The 25255-nt window shown below is 46.7% G+C and overlaps 1 protein-coding gene across 1 annotated transcript; it reads right to left on the bottom strand.

The window, feature by feature from the left end:
- Window positions 1-1379: 1379 nt before the first annotated feature.
- LOC149325355 (uncharacterized) lies at window positions 1380-14622 on the bottom strand. Its single transcript, XM_089564242.1, has 3 exons — window positions 14507-14622; window positions 7909-7976; window positions 1380-1525 (listed from the first exon to the last, which is right to left on the bottom strand). Exons 1-3 carry the CDS (start codon window positions 14620-14622, stop codon window positions 1380-1382), a joined length of 330 nt encoding a protein of 109 aa, XP_089420368.1.
- Between the last annotated feature and the right edge of the window lie 10633 nt (window positions 14623-25255).

Raw genomic sequence — 25255 nt, 5'->3', positions numbered from 1 at the left:
TGCACTGCACTAGCGACTAAAACGCGGCAAACGTCGCCACTAAAGCGCCTAACTGATGCTTTCCTTTCGCTCCCGGCGCTCTAGCGTTTAGCGCCGGAGTTCTGCTACCGAGTACGAAAGTGCGGGGCTGATTCCCGTCCTCGGAGGGAGTATTTGCGATGCAGGCGAAATGCGCGAACGCCCTTGAGATTTTACTGCATATCAAAAACCCATTTCCGCACTTAAACGAGCGAACCAACATGCCCTTCACCGAAGGATCCCGCAATACCTGCATTGCGGCCGCCGCAGCTCGGCGACTGGACAAGTCTCCGCGTAGCGCCCTCTGTCCACGTTCTAGAGAAGCACAAGGAGAGGCGAAGGAGATATGGTCGTGCCACTGAGCGCAGTGTGAGTACCAAATATTCTTACACCGTGGTTACGAGCTATACATGCAGATGAGGACATAGTAACTGTTTCAGGGAAGCTCAAGAAGAACTCTTAAAAACTGGGCTTTTTGGGACGTAGAGATCACGTCTGCGACTGCGTAGTATAAGTTTTTCTGGGCTTCAGAAAATTGGTGAATCCCATTAACTAATAACATGGTTAACTACTTTCTCAGAGTAATTTTTAAAGTTTTTAAGTATTACTTCAAAGGCATCATCATCTGCCTGACTACGCCCACTCAGGGGAAAGCCAGCTCCCATGTCCCTCCATTTAACCCTTTCCGTCGCCATCTGCGGCCACCATATCCCTGCAAAGTTCTTGATCTCATCCACCCACCTAACTTTCGGCCACCCCCTTTTGAAGTTTTTGGTTCCAATTATTGATTTGTTGCTAACCTTCAGTAACAGCAGTACCACTGTTCCGACTTTCAAAAGCCTCGGCGCCCTTGCTCAACAAATGTTGGCCCTCGCATCACTTTTTCAAGCCTCGCTCGTCTTTGGCTCGCAACAAGGCCAAGAAGCATCAGACAAAGTCAGTCGCAGAGACGCGCCTGCTCGCTTTGAAATGGATAGGCTGATAGGCCTTTGGCCGACACTCGACTTAACTTGGGTGACAGGGATGGTGCGAAGCTGCTATTGGGCTCAAACATTCGCTTGTTATGACTGATTATTTTATATTTATTTGTAAAATTACGTTCCCAAAGCTTAATAAATGTACTAAAACCACACATCCGCTATGGATGTTGGTTTGTGCATGGAGGGAGAAATTTTTAAAAGTTAAAATTGCAGGATCGTTGAATAATCATCATTTCGCCGTGCCGGTTATGGTTATTGGTAACAAGATGCCATATATTGTAAAAGTTGGCACGCAATGCCCTTGATATGCTAAAGCAGTTTGGTTAATTTGGCAATATCGTCCTCAATAACATATTTATAACATTTTCTCATCTCCAGCGCCTACAGTACACACTGTACAGTACACACAATAAGCATGAATATAATTTCCTGTTGCAGCTTACGGTCTCCAAAATGAGGCATCTCTAACACCGCGCAGCTCTTGTGATCAAAGTAATCCATGTATCCGACGAATTGCTTCCCGGGAACTGCAACAAAAAAAGGAGCTTTTCTTAAATCGAAATACCGAAGCCTCTCTATTGAGCACGCATACTGGAAATTAACGAACATTTTTCCTCAAGGGAAAAGCTACATGCTGTTCTTAGCGCCGTGCTAGTAAGGGCATAGATATTGTTCCATTTTTCACAAAACACTTGAAGCCAATACCTGGTCTAAACAGCAACTGTCTCTGAAAAAAAATTAAAGATGACTACGGAGACCCCCATTGGGAGAATGCGAAAGCACTGACGCCTCCTTGGCACTCGTCGCATCTCTTTGCCTCTCTTTATCAACTTCTTTTCGTTTGTTAATTTAACTACTGAATTAGCGTCGTTATCTGACGATTTAATTAAAGATGGATGTATTTACGCTCAATATACCTTCTTTTACTTCAATCAACCATTTTAGTTTTTTTTAAATTTGGCGCTGTGGTTTTTTCCCGTCCACTTACTGTATCCCCGTCCAGCCTATTCAAACGTTCAATAGGTTTACTGATGATTAACGAATTATTGTGCGTCAATGAAACTTTTTAGCCGATTAATTATCACTCATCAATTAAATTTCAATTCGTTTCTAACGTTATTTTTACTACTTTGCCTACTTTTGCATCATTTTTCCGTCCAGGGCTGTTTTCCCGTCCACTCAATATATCAACCTCTGCGCTATTTCGACTTTTTTTTTTACTCTGAATAACTAACTAATCATCCAGTCGATATAATGTTTTTGCGCAGCATTCTCACATCATCCTCTTTCGATTAGAGCCATTAGTTTGTGCTGCCTCTTCTAAGAACGTCACAACTGCGGCGGACATGTTTTGCAGACACGCTTTGGTGACACGAAACCGCCGACATAGTCTAGAAAAGCTTTCGCATTAAAAATTTACTTCAATACAGCCCACTCGCGCCGAACTAAACTAATATTGCTTGAGTTAGGATGGTAAACAAACAATGTACTTAAGCGACGCAAGTTTAGGCTTAAGAGCTCAACAGTTGCCTTAATTAAGCCCGAATGGCGAAAAGTGGTATTGGTGGGGTCAGGGAGTATAAAATTTCAGTTACCATCGCAATAACAACGACGAGCAGCGACCATGATCCAAAAGAAAAATTATTTTTATTTTCCAGAGCATCGTGTTCTTATAGCGCACGCATGCGTGCTTTGCGCTGCAGCTTATCTGGAGCGCGGGATCATCCTCCAAACGTCGGGTCGCTTGTCGCTCGCGCTATCACAACCATAAGGAAAACATGTTTGCAATACATCTGTACTTTGGAGCAGCTGGTGGACTTCAGAAAGGTCAATATTTAAGTTCACTGAATATGATTGTCTTTGATCAGTGCAAGAAAAAAGAAATATGCAAGTATTTTAACCAGAAATATAATTTCTAAATGCGAAGAATTTTTTTATTTTGAAAAATGGACTACCGCACTCAGGCGCGTGCCCTTTTTGTCGGATTTTATTAAAAATGATTGACAATATATGACAGCGGGATGGCTAAAATGTCTGCATGACATCTATGACTACTGTAAAGAGCCTGACCAGACGTTTTCCAGTGTTTACGAATTCATTTTAACTAATATATGAAAAATAAGCCAAAGAATTCTCATTTACTAACTATGAAGCTCTTTATTGTAATCACAAAAATGCTATAGTAAGAACCAGTTAAAGCTGCAGTCGCCACAAATGGTCCTATTAAAAGTGGTAAAAACCTTTAACAATTCGGCGCGAAGCTTTTAATGCTTGTTTATGCTTAAAACCGCCGAAACGTGCCTAAAAGGTTTGTAACCATACGAACTGCTTCTACTCTGTTCGAGGTTATCGTAGTGATTACTGCGCCTTAATTTGAAAGTACCTCGAAACATTTATTATGACATTAGTCGAGAGCGGCAGTCATTCGGCTCTTTGATGACCAGCTATAGCACCACTGTGCTATCGCTACCGCCGAGTTGTGAATTTCTTTGTGTGCGCCACTAAGTCCAATAAAGAGTTAATTTCGGTAGCTTTTCGGTGCCTTCATCCCTGTAGTGGCCAGTTCGTAACACTTGGAGGAAGTGCTGGGTGTGCACTGGAGGAGTGCTGTGAAAGGGAATCAAGCTGCCCCGAACGACCACGAGGCTCGAAGCATCCGTCGTTTCTTGGGACTGTGCCCTCAGCGTATATCCATACCATACTACAATATACTGCAAAGGACAAATAGAACAATGATACAGCCTACCGCACTAATTATGCAGGAGACCCGGGTACCTTCATTTATTCACGGCAGTCCTGACACTGACACCTACCAGCCGCAGCTTAAGACAGATGGACGGAAGGGTGGGCGGCCGGATTTTTCCAGTGTACGAGTTCTAATGCTTACGCTCACGCTAAAAGCGCACTATCCGGAGATTCACACCACTTACTGTAAAAAATTCAGGGGGCACATTGACTGTCGAAAGTGCGTAGAGGCGAAAGCGTTCTCCGCACCACTTTCGCTGCTTCTGTGGCACTGGTGGCGTGACATATAATTGAGTACTAATTCCAAAGTGATGACAAATCACTAATTAATGGTTAATTATTAATTAATGTCTGAATACTAATTAACTGCTAGTTAATGACGCTTAATCTTCGCCTTTAGGAGTGGAACGCGACAGCGTGTTTAGCGCTGCCAGCGAGTCCACGGAACGCCACCACCCGTTCGGCGCGATGCCTTGCCCTTTGAACGCAACGCTTTTTGAGGAAAGGAAATGGCGCAGTAATTCTCTGTCATCTCCGTGGACACCTGAACCGCACCGTACAGGAAGGGAGGAAGTGGGAGTGAAAGAAGCCAAAGAGATCCCGCAAAGAAGAAAATGAAAATTGTATTTGAGGAAAGGAAATTACGCAGTAACTGTCTCACATATCTCGGTGGACACCCGTCAAAATTCAGGGGGGCACTTTTTTGACCTAAAGTGTGGTCACTAATGTGTGGTGATGATGTCAAGCTTCGCCTCTAAGCGTGGAACGCGACAGCATCTTGCAACGCTGCCAGGGAGTCCATAGAACGCCATCGCCCATTCGGTTCTACGCCTCGCTCGGAAAATTGGTTTTTGAGGAAAGGAAATGTATCTGTCTCTCATATCTCGGTGGACACCTAAACCTCGCCAGAAGGGAAGGGAGGAGTATGGGAGTGAGCGAGGACACCGTATTCATTAGACGCGCCTTTGTTCATTCCAAACCTTCCAGCTGGCATGGCGGAGTGGATAGCATGCTCGTCTCGCACGCCGAAGACCGGGGTTCGATTCCCGAGCTCGACGAATTTCCTACTCGGTTTTATTTATTTATATGGCCTGACTAGAAAAGTTAATTAGGCTAAATGGGTAATTAATCAGTGAACTAAGCTCAGTCCCACTTGGAGCATCACTATACGATCCCTTGAATTGGTTGCATGGTTACTAGCCAAAGTACAATTGGCCCCGTTTGAAATTCGCGCACTGTGACGTCACGACCTTTTCGACCAATTGAAAAGCGTGACATTTCTGTCGAAAACTGCTGCTTACAACGATGAGACACTAAAGGCTTTCGCCTTAAAACCTCAGAGGCTCCGCAACAGCAAACCAGGCGAAACTCACCCAACAAGAAACAGAAAACGATGGGGCAAGCCGGAAACAAAAAGTCATCCCGTTGTAGTCCTTCGTTTACGAACAACAGCGATGACTGCCGAACAATAAAATTTCAGTTTCAGACCAGCAACTATTACTACCGTTTTAGGTTCCAAAGTGATCGGCATCAATACCATAACCTCGGTCTGCCCGTGTGCATGCGGATTACACGCCCTGTCCTAATTAACCGAAGCGTGTCGCAGTTCCTCCGAACTACTAAGAGTTTCACTGCAAAGAATGGTACTTGAGTTTCAGGCACCCGGACGAGGTGTCCGAATTATCGAGACTCCAATTGAATTAAGGAAGGTTCACTTAGTGGGGTTTCGCAGTACTGCGCCTCACGTATTATCCGTTTTTCTCGCAGTGACCATATGCCAGACATAACAAGAACATCAGGCATGAGGTTCAACGCGAAACGCTCAATCAACTTCTGGTTTCTAAATTAGGCTGGTCTGTTAAGTAACTGACGCAATGAATCCGAGCACTTGTTTCAAGATCTGAATAGCACAAATGCTAAGCTCAGCTGCGAATAAAAGTAGAACAGTTTTAAACAGGTTACAGTAAAATGTTAGATAAGTACTGAAACACTGCAAGCGCTGGTGGGAGGCATCCATACAGGCAAAGCGGTCATGGTGGAAAGAGACCTTTTTTTTACAAAAAGCTGGAGAAGAGATAAGTAAACAAAAATGAAACACCGAAAAAAAAACCGGAAATGCATAGTGCATGCAGGAGGTGGACACTGGGAGATTTGTAGCCGAGAGAGTAAAATAAAATAATAATATAATAAAAATAATAATAATAATGAAAAATGTTAGTAAGGAAGTCAATTAGATTCCAGTAAGAAATTTTGGATGGCGGTAAAAATAGACCTGTGGCTACAGCCACTCGAGCTGTGAATTGCAGTCCTTCGTCTTCATCAACTTCTACCTGCAGCGCGAAGACGCAGATAGCGAATTCCTTGTCTTCATTGTCGTGCGGAGTATATATTCAATTCTGCTTTCGCACGTTTTCCGAATTGAGGTGAGAATTCTGTCATTTTATCTTTTTCAAACTTTTGTTGAGTACGAGAGCCCAAAGCATGTAATTTAAAGTAATCGTGTAACGTTGAACTATATTACAAGTTATACAGAGGAGTAGTTCTGAGTGCGTACAATACAATTTACAGTATTGAAAAATCCACGTGTAATACCATGGAGCCACGCCGGTAGGTAAAACCCCGATGGAGCCGATGTGCGACCGTTTGCGGCAATGCATCGGCAGCCCCATTTGGGCATGCCCCGTTTTCGTCGTATAGCGCTCGCACTTTTATGCAACTCCAAGAAGAGACCGACAAGAGACCGACAAGGGACCGATAGGGGCACGACATGTTTCCGGCAGCGGCGCGGCCAATGCGAGATCGTAGACGTTTTGTGCATACAGCCCCCTATTAGGCTTAACGAGGCTCTCATTCCCGCATAGAGGCCACATTGTTATTTTGCCTGCCCTCAAGTACTCCAGAAGGGACCAATGTTGGGAGTTACTGAGTTCATGTAAACGCGAGACGAATCGAGTCGGGAGTCGAGGGGTCGGGTAACTCCCCCGCAAGGGTAGGTTGACTCAACTCGACCCAGCCTTAGTCTGCTTGTAAACGCTCTCTAGTGGAGCAACTTGGGTTAGTGGGAGGTGAAAGGATAAAAGCGAACCTTTTTTTCTCCTGCGCAGTCGTGCTTTGAGATTGAGGTGGCATGCCGCGATCTTAGAGGCCACACCTCGCTCGCACTGTACTGCTCGACGCTTGGTGTAGCTGCCGTTGAACTGGTATCTACTAACTAAAATAAAGTTCTTGTAAAGTTAGGGGGACCTTACTCAACCCACCAACCAACTCGACCCCACGTTATCAGGTTCATGTAAGCTGGGCATGTGTGCTACTTGGGTACCACGGAGAGGCTGCTGTACTCAAGTGAACCGTACCTAGCCTCTATTTATGAGAACCGAAAAAAGGGAAGAATGGTGGAAAAGGATGGTCATGCTCGTAAGCTCAGTTATGCTCTGTCACAACTCGGAAGATATTTCTGAAACTGCACAAATGTCGCCTGCAGCTGCACTGCCTCGTCGGGTTTATTATTCAGTGAGATTATTCGTTCCAACCGTAGTGGAGCGTAACTAGGTGGTGGACATCTGCCGTCGACCAACCTCTAAATAACTAGAACTAGAATCCTATCATGCTTATGAATGTGAGCGGGATTCGAACACGCGGTGGTGCAAGCAGCTCAGCCTAGCTCACGCAGCTTTACACCCCTCGGCCATCCCACCGTTTTTTCTTTATTGATTCGGCTACCGCATCAGTATTTCTCCTCGCGTGTTGAACTACTGCTTCCCTTGCGCTGCGCTTTTGATATCGCCGTCATCATCAACACTCGTCCATGACTTAGTCAATCATAAACCATGCGGCCATTTATTTGCACACATCCTCGGGCTATTTTCAGCTGCTCATTTCTGATCATTTCGTTAGGCTACGCATGAAGGAGCACTCGTACCAGACGTGGTTTATCAAAATTTGTTTGTATGAACATTTCGCATGAGTAATCGTAGAGTTCAGTAATACAGATGGCCGTTGAAACCTTGTAACATCTGCATCTGATTTCTACTTGAAATTTCAACCTATAGGAGTGTGAGCGCAAACAAATACAGTCGTCTTAAAAACACGCATTCATACAGGTAATAAAGCATAAAATGCCCTCATAGACAACAGTTACTTGTAGAGCATTTACACATTTTCTTACTTGCATCTACGGAGAAATTGAAGACGCCAGGAATTTCTGTCGCCCAGGTGCGAACAGGAATGTATTTTCTGCGAAATTAAAAAAAAACAGGTCGATGATGTCAGTCACCTCGCCTCAAGCAATAGTGGAACAAAATATATAGTTGCAATTTTTTTAATTTGCATTTTTAATAAAAAACAATTGATATCATTACCTTGTTATTTAACTCAGGGGATGAAATACAGAGCGTGATCAATGACGAAGACAGGCGAAGCAGAATGCAGGTATAATATTTAAAATGCAGAATACTAAGCAGTGTTCAGCAGTGTAAGTCAGCAATAGCAGTTTTTCATAGGTATCCAGGCGCTAGCAAATGGCATTGGAAAGCATATATTTATTAAGGATAATGAATGATAATCCGAACCTCGAGAACGGAATGACTACAGGAAGGATAGTGAGGTCGAGCGCGTTGGGAAGGTACTCTAGATCATAACTGGCAATTTGGCAGTATCTCTCAAGAGAAAAACATATTTATACAAGCTGCAACTTACCGGTTGTCTCCTGTGGGGCACAAACAAGAGGATGAAATAGGGTTCTACTTGAAATAAGCGAAACAGCAGCGAGGTATTGGAAGAAAAAAAATTATAGGTGCAACGTGAAGAGACAGGAAGACGGAAGGGTGTTCCAGGGAACATTTAGTTATATGGTTATTCACGTACAAACCAAGAAGAAAATATCATCGGTAGGACGAGTCATCATCATCATCAGCCTGACTGCGCCCACTGCAGGGCAAAGGCCTCTCCCATGTCCCTCCAATTAACCCTGTTCTTCAAACTACGCCAGTTAAGACCAAAACGGGCTTCGTTACTGTACTGCGAGCTACAGCCGTTGTCGCGAGTAATGAGCAAAAGGGGCTGACTTTTGGGCCATGCTGTGCTGCTGGCTATGGGTTGCCAGCTTCCGGATCTCTTGAATTCAGTGGAAATGTCAGCAAAGTTTTCTACCGCTCTCTATTGGCTGACTGGCGGTGAAATATGCAGTTCCTTTACTTTTGCACGCAGATGAACTGGAATTGTAGTACCAGGTTTGTGACACGCAACGGGAGGCAGGCGGCATGTGATCCATGTTCTACAGCCACAGCTGGTGAAGCCTGTTGCTTATTTTAGGTTGTCGTAGGGGCACTTGTCTGCGTAACTGTAGGGGGGTGGTTTCTGAAAAGGTGGAGGGTCACCGCGGAAGCACAAGCGTACGGTGAGACCGGAGAAGTGTAAACCACAGGGTGGTTCCCAGGGAAACAAACCAGAGGGAGGTTACTGTGGACGGATGAGGAACAGCGGAGGAATTGTGCAACCAGAGGGAAGCTGTAGGCATAATGTGGTTACCGTAAAACCGACAGGAAGAGGGCTACTATAGATGGGCAATGTGGCCAGAGCGGAGCAGTGACGTAAACGGGTGGTAGTTGTCACGCGAAGAACACGGAAGGTGGGTGCCGCGGTAAGGTGAGTGGCGAATACGTTGACAGCGGAGGAATGCCATTCTCTCCTCTTGCGGAGGCTGCTGCGAAGCACGCCCAAGGAGAGAATGAGCGGCGGTGGCATTGCACGCTTGGAGTGGCGAAGTGGAGAGATGTACTTGGGGAGAAATATGTATGCGTAGAAAAATGAGAAGAGTGCTCTATATGTCTGCGTGTATGAATGTCGCTCTCCAGTTTTTTAGCTCAATGTACCGCGAGTTTACAATACCTCCAGAGCTGTCCCTGAAGGTGAGGTGCACAAAGGTAACCGTCCTGTGAGTTGTTCTTACACAGTGATTTGGATACTTATAAATACATCCACATGACTAGTGCTTGCTTGGGAAGTTAGAAAGAAGAGGACTCGCGTACACGGTTCACAATATAATGAACAAAGTTTCAGTAGTGTGCACGTCAATACGGTTGACCATATTCGCGATGCTTATGCTGAAATTACTGGCTTTATTTCTAGAGCCAGACTTTCATACAAACGTCACTGCTCTAACCATGTGTGCTTGCGGTTTTCAATTGCACAGCTTTATTGAAAAAGCGCATATCTGATGGTGGTGCAATAGTAGTAGTAGTAGTAGTAAAAGACTTATTCGACCAAAATTTATAGGCCGAGCATTTCGACCGCCTGGGCGACCAGAAGCCGCTGTTCTTCTTCCCCTTCAGCGCCAAGCCAGTCGGGCCAGGTGGTGATGGATAGAGAGGGTGGGGGAAGGAACCCGACTGCTGAGCAGCCGGGCAATAGAAGAGGCAATGGGCCAGGTCCGCATAGCTACAGGGGCAGTTGGGACAGGAAGGGTCCGATCGATAGCGATAGAGGAAGAGGCGGGACGGGGTGATAACTGCATTCATCTGAATGTGCCGAAGAAGGCGAGACTCCGGCACCGTGAGTGATGGATGAGGGGGAGGGTAAAGGCGTTTGTCGTGGCGGAGCTCAAGGTAGACCTCTTTTATGGTGCGGCGAAGGGTGAGTCTCCCACCGTCCTCCGAGGGCTTGGGCCAGGGGATCAACGGTGCCCGGAAAAGTGTGTCGCGGGCGAGCTGATGGGCCAGCTCATTGCCGTCAATCCCTGAATGCCCAGGGACCCAGCGGAGGAAAACGATGGAAGGCTGCAGTGCGGAGACCGCTCGTTCGACCTCCTGTTGGAGAGAAGGGGTCAGGGTGCGTTTCTGTATGTGGTGTATAGCGGCTTGTGAGTCTCAATAGACTGTGTACTCTTGGAGAGAGGGAAGGAGGGCAAATGACTGGAGGGCATGCGCAATGGCGAGAACCTCGAGGGACAATGCGTCTGGAGGGTGTAGATACGGCCCGCTGGTGTGGGTTTCAGGAGCAGGGACGTGTGGATGGTACAGGGCGTAGCCGCAGGAACCTCGAGGAGCCACGAAAGAGGCATCCGTGTAAGCTACACCCTGGGTATCAAAGAGAGGGGAATGGTGCTGCGCGGCCGCATGACGACGTCCGGCGTGCAGGACGGGGGACATGTTGGTCGGGAGGGGAAGGATACGAAGATTGGGGGCGGGGGTGGGAATAGGAGAGGTAAACGCGGAGATTGGAATGGGCGAGATACCCGCTTGAGTCAATAACCACTGACCCTGACGGGTAAGGGAAAGCCGGGCAAGCTGCGAGTCACGATGGAGACTGAGAAGAGAACGAAGAGGATGGAAGAGGCCTGTGGCAAAGAGCTTAGTGGTAGAGGTAGTGATAGGGAGATTGAGAGCTGCCTTGTAGAGGCCCACAAGGGCAGTCTCGAGAGCGTTAAGTTGAGTCTGAGTGAAGGAAGCGTAGGGTGCAAAGTACAAGACCTTGTTGAGGGCCAGCGCGTGGGCAACTCGGCACGCGTGAGCCTCGTGGAGACCTGAGCGTCGAGTGACCACGCGCCGCAGGAGGTGAGTTACAGAGTGGCAGGTGGTGACAGCGCGGTGGAGGGCTTGCACATTCTTAGTCGCATGCAAAGGGAAGCCAAGAACTTTGCACTGTGTGACGACAGGAATGGGAGAGCCAGAAAGGTGGAGAGAGACGAAGTGGTTGTGTGAGCGCTGGTAGGAGGAATGGTTGAGAAGGAGAAGCTCGGATTTCTCAGGAGCAGGAGAGAGGCCAGCGGTGGTGAGAAAGGAGTCGATGAGATCTAGGCCACGTTACAGGGTGTCCTGTACGTGACCGGGAGAGCCAGATGAACACCAGAGTGTGATGTCAACGGCGTAAAATATATGATGCAGGTCGGGAATTTCAGCTAGCTAGTGCTAAAATTTCAGCTAGTGCTAAAACTGCATACCTCCAACGCCTAGCTTTGCGCCGGGCCACTCAACCCTCGACCCCCTCCTCCTCCTTCTCTAATCATGAATCTCCATCAGCTCCGATCACGTCACCACCAGGCTCCTACGCCGCCATAGTTAAAGGATCCTCGGTGCCAGCGTCCCTCTCTTCCACTAAACCACCCTCTCCATTCTTGACTGACGAGAGACGCTCCTTCGACCTCCGGCTGGCAATGCTGGAACGCCAGCAGCGAGAGCAGCAGCGCATTTCTCACGATCTACAACAGCAGATACATGCCTTGACTGAAACCCTCCAGACAACCACCTCCTCTCTTACCTCCCAGCTTAGCAAGCTAAATGAGCACCTTGCCACGTTCACCACTCCTTCCTCCAGCGCCCAGGTCGCCCCTTTGGCTGACCTTGTAGAAACCACCACACAGGCCCATCACGGTCGCTTGGTTCAGCTGGAAACTTCGGTTCTCCAGATCCTTACCACCCTCCAAGCACAATCCAAACAATTAGCATCCTTCACTTCTACGCTCCAATCCCTGCATGAGTCACTGCCCCCGGCCAAAAAGAAGGAACGCGTACCATCGCGTTCCTCTCCACTATCATAATGGCGTTTGGCGAGGACCTCGAGATTGTGCAGTGGAACTGCCGAAATCTTTGCCACAATAAGACCCCCCTCCACCAGTATCTACTCACCCGCCCCTCTCTGCCTCATTTTCTCCTTCTCCTGGAGACCCGGACGGCCCGCAATGTCCCAGGCTACCGCGCCTACCATGCCACTACGGCCACACCACTTGCGTCTATTTATGTACGCAGTGACGTGCTCGTAGAGCAAATTGACATCCCCTCCACCCTCCTTAAATATTTAGTTGGTGTGGTTTATTACCACCCTTCTTCCCGCATCTCACTCGTCCTTTTGTCTTTTTATAACCCCCCTGTCACTTCCTCTTTATTCTCTGCTCTGGGTAAATTCCTTCACTTTCTTCCTTCTACCTCCCATATCCTCTTTGGTGGTGAATTTAATGCCCCTCACACATTCTGGGGCTACCCACAAACCCTCAAACCCGGCCGCCTCCTCCATTGTCTGTCCCAGGAACGCCACCTCACCCTTCTTAATACTCCTGGCTCTCCTACTCGAGCGGGCACTGCCTCACAACGCCCCACGACACCCGACCTCACTTTCTCTCGGGGTTCACTTTCCTTTCACTGGCAGGTGACAGCCGAAACTCTTCTAAGTGACCACTTTCTCATCCATATCACCGCTTCTCTTTCCCACATCCGCCGCCGCGGTGGCTCAGCGGTTAAGGTGCTCGGCTGCTGACCCGAAAGACGCGGGTTCGATCCCGGTCGCGGCGGCCGAATTTCTTTGGAGGAGATATTCTAGAGGCCCGTGTACTGCGCGATGTCAGTGCACGTTAAAGAACCCCAGGTGGTCGAAATTTCCGGAGCCCTCCACTACGGCGTCTCTCATAGCCTTAGTCGCTTTGGGACGTTAAACCCCATAAACCAAACCAAACCAAACCTTTCCCACATCCCTCGCTGTCATCCGGTTATTCACACTGACTGGCATGCTTTTCGCACTAATCTCGCCTCCGACTCCTTTCAATCCTACGACGACTGGACGTCGCGCATCTCTGCAGCGCTGACGTCCAGTAGCCGTCGCGTTCGCTCTCGTTACCCAATCCAAGACCCAGATCCTCACCTTCTCCGTTTATGGCGTCGCCGTAAACGTCTTCAGCGCTCCTTTCGCTCCCAACCACAAAATGCCCAACTTTCCTCCCGGTGGTGCAATATAATCATGTTACATATGCATAATTGTACAGAACGTGAAGCATGGTGCAAGTCTTTTCCGTCACATATTCATGACTTGTATCTCTAGATTGCATCTGATGGTTAGAATGTGCACTTTATCGTACACTGGACCCCGAAAGCGACGCAGCATTTATAATATGAAACATCCATAGTACTAAGAATTCCATCCATGTTGAAGTCTAATACCGTCATTGCTTCACATGTTATTGCTCATTACCGCGTGCTTTTTCATATCTCACTTCTGCTGCCGCTTTCTAAATTCAAACAAAACACAGCTTGTCGTTATTACTAGGCTGGCAATTGACCTGTGTTCCCATGGAGATATGTCACCGTTGTGTATGTGTTTCAGTAAAAAAAAACAATTTTTTTCGTCGTTTCGCTTGTTTATGAGTTATATTTCATGCTCTGCCGAATCAGGCGCAGATCAGTCGGTTTCATTACATAAACGCAGAATGAATCATGTAGCCTGCACCCGCCTTGCCGTTAATGTCATCCTTCTTTGATTATTTCTAAATACATTTTGTGGCGGTAAAATATCAGCTCCGTTCTACGTTGTCACTGGGTTTTAATGTTTCTGCCCTTTCGCTCGTGAGTTAGATCTGCGTGATGAGCGTCCTCAAAGAGATCTGGTTTCTCTGAACACATGCCGTTCAATGCAACTCTTCACGTAAGCTATCAAGGCACCCTTTCCGCGATAGTGACGGGGCCTTGCTTTCGAATACGATAACATATCATATTACATTCCTTGTTTGCAATATTGATTTGGCCGTGGCATATTTTAACTCTGCTAGTCTAATAGCCATATTTCTTACACATATGCCTAAGGGTCTGAGAGCCCAGTGGCACTTTCATTTATTTTCAAATTCATTTGATTGATATCTTGTACTCACGAGGATGTCAGGGATGAGACAAAAATATTGCATTGACAAAGCTCATGAAAATCTTGACAAGGTCGGAAACAAGAAACAATGGCACGCAGTGAGCCTTCCTGCTTGAATAGCATAAGGACTCTAATTAGGGCCTCACCTCTTTCCGTTTTCGTCCGGCAAGGACCAGACGTAGGTTGCTGCCCAGCCATCAGGGTTGTACTCTGTCCTTCTTGCTGTCAGGCAGTCCAGGCTACCGTCATTGTCGATATCCATTACGGCAACGGCATCCGTGAAGAACGCAACTACCTGCTCGGAAAGCGAAAGCAAGACTTTAAGTAAAATTTGGCGTTTATCACCACGAAGCTACATATGGGCTAGGAGGGCCGCCTTATTGGAGGAAACCACACAGGCGTTGAGTACGACCGCATTAAAACCCTCACTGAGAAAAAAAGATCAGTCGTCGGTCATAAAATTCGCCCTTTCTCTGGAGGGAGCAGACGTCACGAAACAGGATAATTCTTGTTTGATAGAGGTAACGGACGTCTGCAAAGCGGATAATTTTCATTGGCTTGAGTAAGGACATTGGTAGACCGGAAGTGACGTAACATTTACTGAAGGCATCTACAGCTTCTAATAAATTGCACTGCCAACTTAACGCAGTAAGATGTCCCTTTGAGGTCTCTGCATTTTCCTTGATTAAAATGCGTGGCCACGGTAGTCACGATTCAATCACGCCGCCTTGGGACCAGAGTCCGAGCGCCAAAGATACTTAGCTACTGCGGCGGCTACAAGACGTATGGGTTCTAGCTTGCCTGCTCCCTCAAGCACCCGAAGAAAAAAAGATTGGCAATTCACAAATGTGTAATGCAGATTTAGGGCGAGCACGGATATCAAAAAAATATTCTACTGCCACTGACAGTGCAGCCTACCGTTATTTTGGCAGCGTACAAGGGGATCAAAACTGTACTCTAATTGCTTTTTTTTTCGCTAAAAAAACGCTTTGTCTGCTCAGGGAGACCTCGGTGACTGCCACACTTGTCGCTAGCTACCCTGAATAAGATGATGGCTTAATTTTAATTGCTTATAGCAAAGGTTTGGTTATAAGAACTGGATGTTCTGCAAAGCAGACGGTTAATGTTGTGCATTTCACAACGACTGTGGAAAGTCCTTTTGTCTGGAAGAGAAGCTTTGGGAAGCACGTTGTTCTGTCATTGCCTAAGGTGACTTCAATGCTTAGTGACCATTTCATCTTTTTTGGCACTCTTTTTACCAGTCAAGGCATTCTTGAAATGCTCAGCTTGAGGAATTTAGGGCAACAGGAACTATTCGCCAAAACTGGTTTAGAAAGTGTCCACACTGTCTAAAGAATGCAATGGAATACAAGCAGTCAGGAAAAATTGATTCCTGCTTCAACAGTATAGGTGACGTCTTTTATTAAAGTCTAAGGACAACAGTGTATTCACAGTGGCTTGCAACTATAACAGCATTGAGCTTACATGTTTTGTAAAGCGGCGGTTGCCTAAAGAGCACGAAAAACAGGACTTCTGTCAGGCAAATTTCCTATCGCTTTACAAGAAAGGTATATCAAGTGTCAACCTTTCAGATAGAGCCGTCATCTGCTACTACATCGGCACCAGAGACAAAGTGGGGGTGGTTGCTGACAAGAAACTCATCTTTGCAATTGTGAACGCCTGGAAAATATACAAAATTGCTAGAGAGGAGCCTGCTGACTGTTTTTGCTTTGGTAAGAACGTTACTCGTCATTACCTACGCCTTGACATTCAACAACCAGCGGTTCGTACACACTCTGGCTTAACCGTGTCTGATCCTTCTTTGAAAAGGAGAGAGCTTCCCGCGAAAATTAGACTAACTGCGGCGCCGGTATAGCCAGAAAAGATTCATGGGGGCCTGCAAGAATTGTTTTATCACCCTGCGTAAAAATCACGGATATATTAACAAAATTCACGTCACCAAGTACGAGTGGAGAGAAGAATCCACATGTGCTATGGGGAGAACCCAGCGTGCTGTAAAAAGTGCACATGTGTAACTTCGGAACGAATGAAGCAATCGTGACGATATTTCAGTGATCTGTTTTTCTTTATAAGGGAGCATTATGCGCAAAAATGGCGAAAACCCCTCCGTTAGATTTTTGTTGGTCCCTAATGGGTTAAATTTCTTTGGTAGCTTCGCGCTTTAAGAAATCCTGATCCAACTTCAGAGAGTAGAGCATTGCCTCTTGACCTACCGCAGAACGATTACTTCCTGATATACCTTTTTTCCATTTCTATATAGTTCTACGTCTGCTTCTTCTCAATCTAACCAATCCAGTTTCTACCTTCTGCATTTTATCTGGCTTAAAGTTGTTCACTTCTCCGTCCTTAACTAATCCAGTGTCTACCTTCTGCATTTTACCTGCCGCTGACAGTTGTTTACTTCTCCGCCCTTATTTTCTAGATACTTACAGGTTCGATTCCGGGTCCCTTTTTGGTCATTGTGAATCAATGGGCTTTCTGTATAGGTACACAAACACCTTAACTTCCCGCAACTTAGGAACGGTAATTGCTATTCATAAACAGGGCGACAGCAGCGGGTTGCGACCTACAATGAGACTGCAGAGGAGGCGCACTTTCGCTAACCTCTCGAATTTCTAGTTTTGGTCGTGTTCGCAGGCTGATGTTCACGCCGTTCACTCTGATCTCAAGTGGAATTCAGTGCAAAACTCTCGTTGTTGCATGCACGGAGTTAAACACGCTCGGCAACAATGATCGCACGGGCGTTTCGTCTCTTCTGGTACTGCTCGGCGCCGTCGGGAGACCGCCGTTGTTCACTGACGCGCGTTCACCCAGTTCGTTCACAACTGATTCCATCCGGTGTGCGCTAAAGAGGACAGAGCAATCGTCGGCGTATTGCGAGAATTTTTTGTCTCCAGCGCGTGCATTGTGGGTGTGGATTCCTTTGTGTGGTGTGTGAACGCGCTCCACTCCCGCTCCAATTTTTGTTGACAGTGAAACCATCCTTGCTACTTATGGGTATTATTGCAGGGCTCCGGCGATCGTGCCTATGCCTAGCTATGGTTATGATATAACTGCCAGTTTTTATTTTTAGACGACTGCGGCAGTGTGAACGGAAGAGGACATGGCATCGGTGGATATCGATCTTCTAAAGAAAGTAGCCACCCTCTTTTTTATGTGTAGAAGGTTGCTTTACAGCTGCAAACCCGTTTCAATCAGTGCCAAAAAGGCGAAGCATTTTCGATTTTATTACAGTGAATATGTTGCAAACGTCCAAATAGTTTCAGGATTACGTTTGCCACCATTCGCATATTATATGAACGTTACTGCAAGGAGCTTTCACAATGTAATACGGATCTAACTGAACTTGGCGGACTTTTCTCAGATAAGTCTATTGTGGCCACGTCCTGTCATAGGGCTATTTGCGCTAATAAGTACTTTTTGAATTGAGAAGGCACATCTGCATTGGTTTGCATACTGTGTTTGGTTATGTTGAAAAAAATTGGAGCGTTCATTAGGCACAGTAAATTGACTTTGATTGCCTGTACTGTGGATCAAAAGTTAAGTTTGCTGCTATGCAGTGACATTTGAAGCTTGGTTTTGCCAAGAAGAGATAATCGGTCTTGACAGCTGCAGCTTCGCAAGTTGATCATGGAACAGATCATTGAAATAGTGCACGACACTGTGAAATTTATTTTGTAGTCAACTGATACTCCCAAACTTCTAGAAGCAGTCTGAAAATCTACGGTCTGACACATTATGCGCCAAACTAGATCTGTGGGTGTGAAACATGCCGTGTTGCACTGCTATAGGGTTGGATTTCTGGGCTGTTCTTGGAGGTGGCGGCCCCATTGGAAACATGCATTTCTTGGACTTTGGGTTCGACATGGTTTTCATATGCAACATTTAGGGCATTGTGGCGTGGAGAAGGAGGGACGACCTCCCTCTCATAAATCCTCCCCTGCAGTGAAACTATAAGTGCAATCGGCCCCCTCTGCTTCTGTCAGAGCTATGATTTACTCTTGGAGTTGTATAAAAAGTCATTGTTGGCACAGCCACCATTACGAAAACATGTTATGAGATTATGCTTGGCACTCCGGACCAAGAACTTAACCTTTTTACACCATATGCCCATCCTCACTGCTGTATCAGAAGGCATTCCTGGCACGGTTACCCGCACGAAAACATTCTATGAAGCTAGAAACAGGATTAAATAGCAAACACTAAACTCCGGTATTTTTCTTGTCTTCACTGCTGCAGCAAAAGGAACTGTTGCCTGCCCAGACACACGCAATGAAGGTAGATTTCAGCATTAAACATGAAGTGCATCGTTGAACGGCAGGTTGAACACTAAGCTGGGGTGTGACCACGCATGGCAACATTGTTCACGTCTGATCCAGACGCGGACACATGCACACTCACTGAGAGAGTTGTGCTATCCGTTACACAGCGTGACTAAAGTGTGGCAAATATGTGAACTACATTTACAACTACAATACTATGCAAACAACCTGATATCAACAACCTTGCTCAGTGATCTCATCCATGAAGTTCTGAATTCATTCTAGGAAAGAAATTTTTTCCACAACTTCGTCAGCATGTTTGACAGCTGCCCACTCAAAATTCATTACATTCTCAAAGTACAAAGTGTTGCAGAATGCCAATTAAATATAAGGCTCATGGCATCAAACTGGCCACGGGAAGCTTCCAGGGTAGCTATGTACAACACCTTTGCAGAAAGCTGCAGTTTCAAAGGACGACATTACACTGCATTAAAACGGGATATTCGGTTCGGAAGCATCATGAAATATGCAGCACGAGTGAGGGCACAGGGTGAAAAAAAAAAGGAATGAAGATCCGCAACTTAACAAGTTTTGTTTCGATGACACCGTATGTAACAGTTTATATTAGAAAAAAATAACCTAAACAAGGATGCTGTTCGACGTGTATGCTGGATTTGATATATTTTTCTACTATACTTAGGCAGGAGCTTTGCATTTATACACAATTTCAGTGCACTACTCTTCTGCACCCTTCACCTCATGTGGTGAAAGTAACCTTCTGGGATTGCGATAAACGAGGGGCTATGATGAACAGGGTGTAAGTAAACCAATATATTTCGCCATATGTGCCCTCCAAGGAGCCCTACTACCCATACCTCCACCATCGCAGAACGACGCTATGCCTTAAAAACTACGAACATGCTACGCCGAAAGAGCACTCTTGAACTTCAAAAGGCCAATTAAAAAATTACTGACAGTCCTATGTAAGACGCCTTGTATATTGTCACGTAGTGGTGACTGCAGACCGGCGAACAGAAAAACAACGAGGATGTCTTCGAAACGAAACTCTTTATTTGGGCTTACTTGCGCCCGCATAGAACTGAATCACTCGGCGGCGGCGTAGCAACAAGTGTCCTCGGCGGTCGTCGAACAGAATCCCCGCCGCTCTCGGCCGTGCTCTTTTTAAAGCTGATAGCGAACTTTCGTGATAGAGCTTGGAAAGTTACTAGAACACCCTGGAACAACCTAGAATCGGCTCCGCCTGGATGCAGTCAATGAAGGTAAATCTAGGCGCGTCTTGCATCACAAACAAAGCTATAAGCGGCATGCCGGCAGCTTTGAACAATGAACAAACAAACACTGCAAACATTCGCGGCGACATATACGACTCGGCCGTCTCGCGATGCAGCACCCTTGCTCGAAAATGAAGCGTAATAGGCTTTTGGAGAAATCTGCATTGTGATGCAGGCACGAATTTATCGCAGTGCAGCAGATGCAGTAGTCGTACAGGGGCGGTTTTCTTCTAGGCCTGAAACAACTATCTGTTCTCCACGTACGAGCTGGACAAGAAAGGCTGCAATTTTGTTTCGAGTGGATGGACTTTTTTTATATGTAACGCGTGTTTTCATCGTTCGCTGGAAGAACAGGCCTTTACTGTGGAATCGGAAACGCCGCCCACTTAAAGGGGCTGTTTATTTGCTAAGGATGTACAAATTTCTTTTTGTTGCTACAAAATTGGCGCAGGGAGCGGCAGAATATCACGTAGGCGGGTGAGAGCAGGATGTTACCTAGGATAAAGTGGTCGCAGCTGGCTCAGGACAGGGTTAATTCGGGGATAAAGCAGCAGTATTTGGTCTAAAGTGGGCGTAGGTATGCTGATGATAACGACAGTATTTGGTGGAAGTCATCACAGAATATCTACTGCTGCGGCCTTCAGTAAAAATGCTGGCCGTCATATATCTCTTCTCAGTTCGATGTTGCTTAATCCCTTAGGTAAATAGCGCAAAAAAATAGAGAGTAGTAAGAGATTATTGGGAACTGGCAGTCGTATTTACCTTTATCGAAATATTATCTCTTTTATCGTACTTCGCATTTGAACGGTTATATATGCTGGCGCAAATGCAGTACTTTTTAAATACGGGAGATATATCTTACCTCTCCGGAGTCAGGAATCTCACGTTGCAGGCTGTATGGTCCTCTCGAAAACTTTGCAGCCTCCGTAGGCGCAAAAACAGCAATCCCAAGCACAGCAACCAAGAATGTACAGCGCATCGTATACTCTGATGAAAGCTGCGGAGTGGCGAGCAACCGCTACACGCAGCTATTGTGCGCTGTCTAAATGGAGCGAAAAGTAAGTATCGAGAGATTTGGCCTTGGTGCGGAAAAACACGCTGGCGTGTGTGACTCGAGTGGAAAGAATGTGTTTACTAGGCATTTATTGATTGGGACGCACCAGGAAACATGGTCGCCATATAAGGGAAGGTGATATCAAATTGCCTTTCTGTTCTCCTTTGCTTACCTTATGCTTCCCACAAATAAGAAATACTTGTGTAAAAACTGTTCAAAGCAAATGTGCCTCGCCGTGACGCGTTTCGTTTTATCCTTGTGCCGTAGAATTATTCACAAGAAATAAACATTTATCGAAAAAGTTTACTGCTGCGCGAAGATAAACGTAGCTGAGCACAAATTCTTTATCAAACTTTAAAATGAGGTATCCTTCGAAATTTTCAAATATCAGAATATAACTTGCATCAAGCGCGATTGGGGCATGGAGCCCGTGCGGGTTGTTTCATCATCATCAGCCTGACTACACCCACTGCAGGAAAACGTCTATGTATGCGCCTGTGCTAGCAGTCGAGTAAGCTGATCCAGTAGAGGATCAGTTTCTCCGTTCACATCACGCTTTCTAGGTTTTATTCACTCAAAGTAGTCGCCCACCGTAACCGCGCTGTTACTTGCTGCCTACTAGGCGCGGAGAAGAAAGTCGATTCAGCAGTCCGCTTTCTGGGAGGCGAACAGCCTCAGAGCGTGCAGATATACTCTCTGGGCGTCAATAGAAGTGCTCCTGTGCAGTGTAAGCAATGTGCGCATGTTTGCAAAGAGCGTATACCATGCCGACAGCGTGCTGGACACGCGCAGAGCACGTGCCGATAGAGTGTCATGCAACGCGCACAATAGGTGGAGGCTGGCCGCGAAACGGTCGCGTGATCAAGTGAGCAGTGAAAGAAACGAGGCCGCTAGCGTTGGCACGAACATAATAAAGAATTTCAGCATTGCGCGTACCGCGCACCTCGCGGCCGTCAGTGCGCACACGCTGATTGGTCCCGATGGCGCACTGCACTCATATCGCCAGCATGTGGCGCCAACTGGCGCCAGACCTCACGGCAGTCTTGGAAGGTATATTCAATTCAATTTCAATTCAATTCAATTTTATTCTCCAGTTATACACTGGAACGTTCTCCGGGCTAAAAGGACCGACTGGGCCTTGACTGAGTCCCGGAGACGTTTACAGAGCAGCGACAGGCAGTACATACGGAGAAATACTATACAATACAAAAGTTAAACAGAGTATACACATATAAAAAGTACATACATATATACAAAGCACACAAAAGAGGACACTTATACAGAGTTATATAACTACAAAATGCGAGGAAGAAGGCAATTACAATTTACTAAAGTATTCGTGTAGTTTTTTACGCGAAAGGTTATTCATATCTTTATGGCGATTTAACATAACAGGTAGATTGTGCTTTATGGACTGCAATTTATAATTGGTGCGAAAATGAGGAACGAGCCAAGGATCGGTGTTACGGGTAGCAACATTGTGTTCGTGGCGTGTCAATGAAGATACACGTTTAAAAAAAGATGGCTCTCGCTGCCTAGTGTTTCGAGTACAACATTCTCCTTTGTGATTTAAATACTTTGCGAAGATGTCTTCAATTTTAGGTCATAATTTAATAGACTCTGCAGCTGGCACCGCTCAAGTCGATGGTATTGTGAACTAACCTGCACACAGTGATTGGCGGGCCACATGCCATTGGCAACTGACAGACGGCGCTTCGCATTTCCGATTGCAGTGAACCTTCTAATGCTCAGCAAGGCAGAAATTTGGGCGAGTTGCTAAGTATTCATGATTTTGTTCACAGCGCAACAAGAACGGGAAAGACGAAAGACGAAAGATGCTCCCTCTAATGCTCTAATGCTCCCTCATTAATGAGGAAGGCGCTTTCATCCACTAGTGCCACTTACTACCGTTCTCTACGTTGAATGGAAGAACCAAAAACGTGGAATTTTTTAACCTCCTTCAGGCACCTTGGACCTTCATGCAAGCGCTAGAGAATGGCTTGGACGGACGAAATTTGCCAAAGAAGGGAGGCGTAAATGTAGCCGGTAAATGCATTCATGCGCCAACGCCCTGCATAAGTACCTCCGCGCGTTCTCTGGCGTGTGCTAGCGTGTGCGAAAAACGTCGTCTTCGGCATTCCGCCATTGTTGGTCACGTGTATCGCTACAGGTTAACAGGTATATCTCGCTAGACAGAAAAACTCTTGGGCGATCCTAGATGGATCGTTTCGAGGAGTTAGCAGCAAGACGTTCGTTATATCCCAGGTCCAGACACAGAAATTTCTTTTATCCGAAGTTACCACACGCACGCTTGTTACAACCAAGGATAGCACATGAAAGTTCATTATATCACAAGTGGCATGCTTAGCTTCGTTATAACCGATCGGTAGTATACCAAGCCCGTATAGGTAGCATACCAAGTTCGTTTGTACCCCGTAAGGCAGGTTGCCAGCTGCCACTCGCTACTGATAGCCTGTGCTTGCCATTTCCGCTTACAGGCACCCTTGTCATACGAACGCATCAATAAGGAAGGCGCTTCCAGGCCACACGCACCACTTCCTAAAGAAATATTTCGTTATCAGGAAACAGAAGGCGCGGTAACAACAATCTCGGTGGCCACCTAAACCGCGCCGTGAGCGAAGGGACAGCGAAATAGGTGCCGTAGTAAAGGCTTCGAAATAATTTCGGCCACCTGGGGATCTTTAAAGGGGCTGTGAAAGGGGGTCTTAACAAAGATGCGATATCGCTGGGGTTCTAAAGGACGCTGCGTCACAAATATCCTCCAGGAAAAATTTTTTCGATGAGTGTTGTGGGAGCTGACTTATTTCTATCCAAAATTTGAATTTCCGCGTCTTTGCGCCTTTCACTCTCCTCTCGTCCCTTTTTGCACGCTCAAAATGTTCGTCCGCCGGCTCCACGCACTCGGTCCCTCCGCCGACGCTCGTGGGAATTCCCCAGGAGACGGAGCCAACGCCTCCTAAACTAGTTTGGCGGCGACGGCGCTGGCGCGGCGAAACAATGATGGCATTCCGCTGTTGATATAAAGAGCGCTACATGACGCAATGCGCACGGTTTCGGGCGAAAGCTCGGCACCTCAGGTCTCATCGAGGTGCGGAAGCGGGAGTCCTTAAAATTGCATTGTAAATTATCGGCTCGCTTTTGAGATCTTGTACGCGGCATGTACGCTCGGTAGCCGGTACTCTACATGATGCACCATGTTATAGCCAACCTCCAACATCTTTTCTGGGGCCTTCTATCGTGCACCCACATCGCACATCACACGGGCGGCTTTTGCGGACGCTCGGAGCCGAACCCGGTATCTCTGGCTCAGTAGCCGAGCGCGCGAACCACCGGGCCACCGCCGCGGGTTGCACTCACTACAGTTCTCCACTACCTTCAGCCTCCGCTTTCTTCCTCGCACTTATGGATACACTGCCATAGCAGAACACCGCTCAACCTAGGCGTAGGCCCTGACAGCTGCGCGATAGGATATTTCTTGAATAATTTTCTGGAACTGCAAGGATCGAGAAAGCTGCGCACCTTTCACTCTCACTGCTTAGGTTGAGGTTAGTGAGTATTTTGCATCGCGATTTGCTCACTGTTTAGTTGCACCAAGAAATATACGAGGTCTGTTAGAAAAGTATCCGACTTAATTTTTTTGCGCGAACACTTAGCTGATGGATATGAAACAAGCGCGCTTTCACCAGCCGACCTTGAACCTCCGTGCGCTTGCACGAATTTTTTCCCCGCCTGCCGATAGCGTCAGTCGCTGGGACGCAGCGTTAGAGAGAGGCAGTGCGCATTGCTCTCGTCGGTTTTTATTGCAAGTAAAATGGCGGAGCGACAGGAGCAGCACTGCTGCATCAAATTTTGCCAGAAACTGGGCGACAGCCAAGTGGAAACCAATCGAAATATTCCTACGGATTTCGGTGACGATGCTATCAGAAGCATACAGATTAAGCAGTGGTACAATTGGTTTAAAGACGGCCGCACATCGGTGGTGAGAGAGCCACGCTCCGGTCGGCCATCAACATGCCGAAATGACCAGGTCATTGCCGAAGTGAACGCTGTAGTGATGCGGGACCGTCGTGTGACTATCCGAGAAATTGCGGAAGAGGTGGACATGAGCAATGTTTCTGCACGTTCCATTATCACCGAAGATTTGGCCATGGAGAGAGTTGCGGCGAAATTCGTGCCGAAGCTGCTCTAGTGAAGCAAAAGCAGCTTCGTGTTGAAGTCTCACAACACATGCTGGATTCCAGAAAC

The sequence above is a fragment of the Amblyomma mixtum genome, chromosome 10, assembly GCF_055824585.1.
Source record: "Amblyomma mixtum isolate Tamu chromosome 10, ASM5582458v1, whole genome shotgun sequence".
Classification (NCBI taxonomy): Eukaryota; Metazoa; Arthropoda; class Arachnida; order Ixodida; family Ixodidae; genus Amblyomma; species Amblyomma mixtum.
This window is presented reverse-complemented; position numbering and strand designations above follow the sequence as displayed.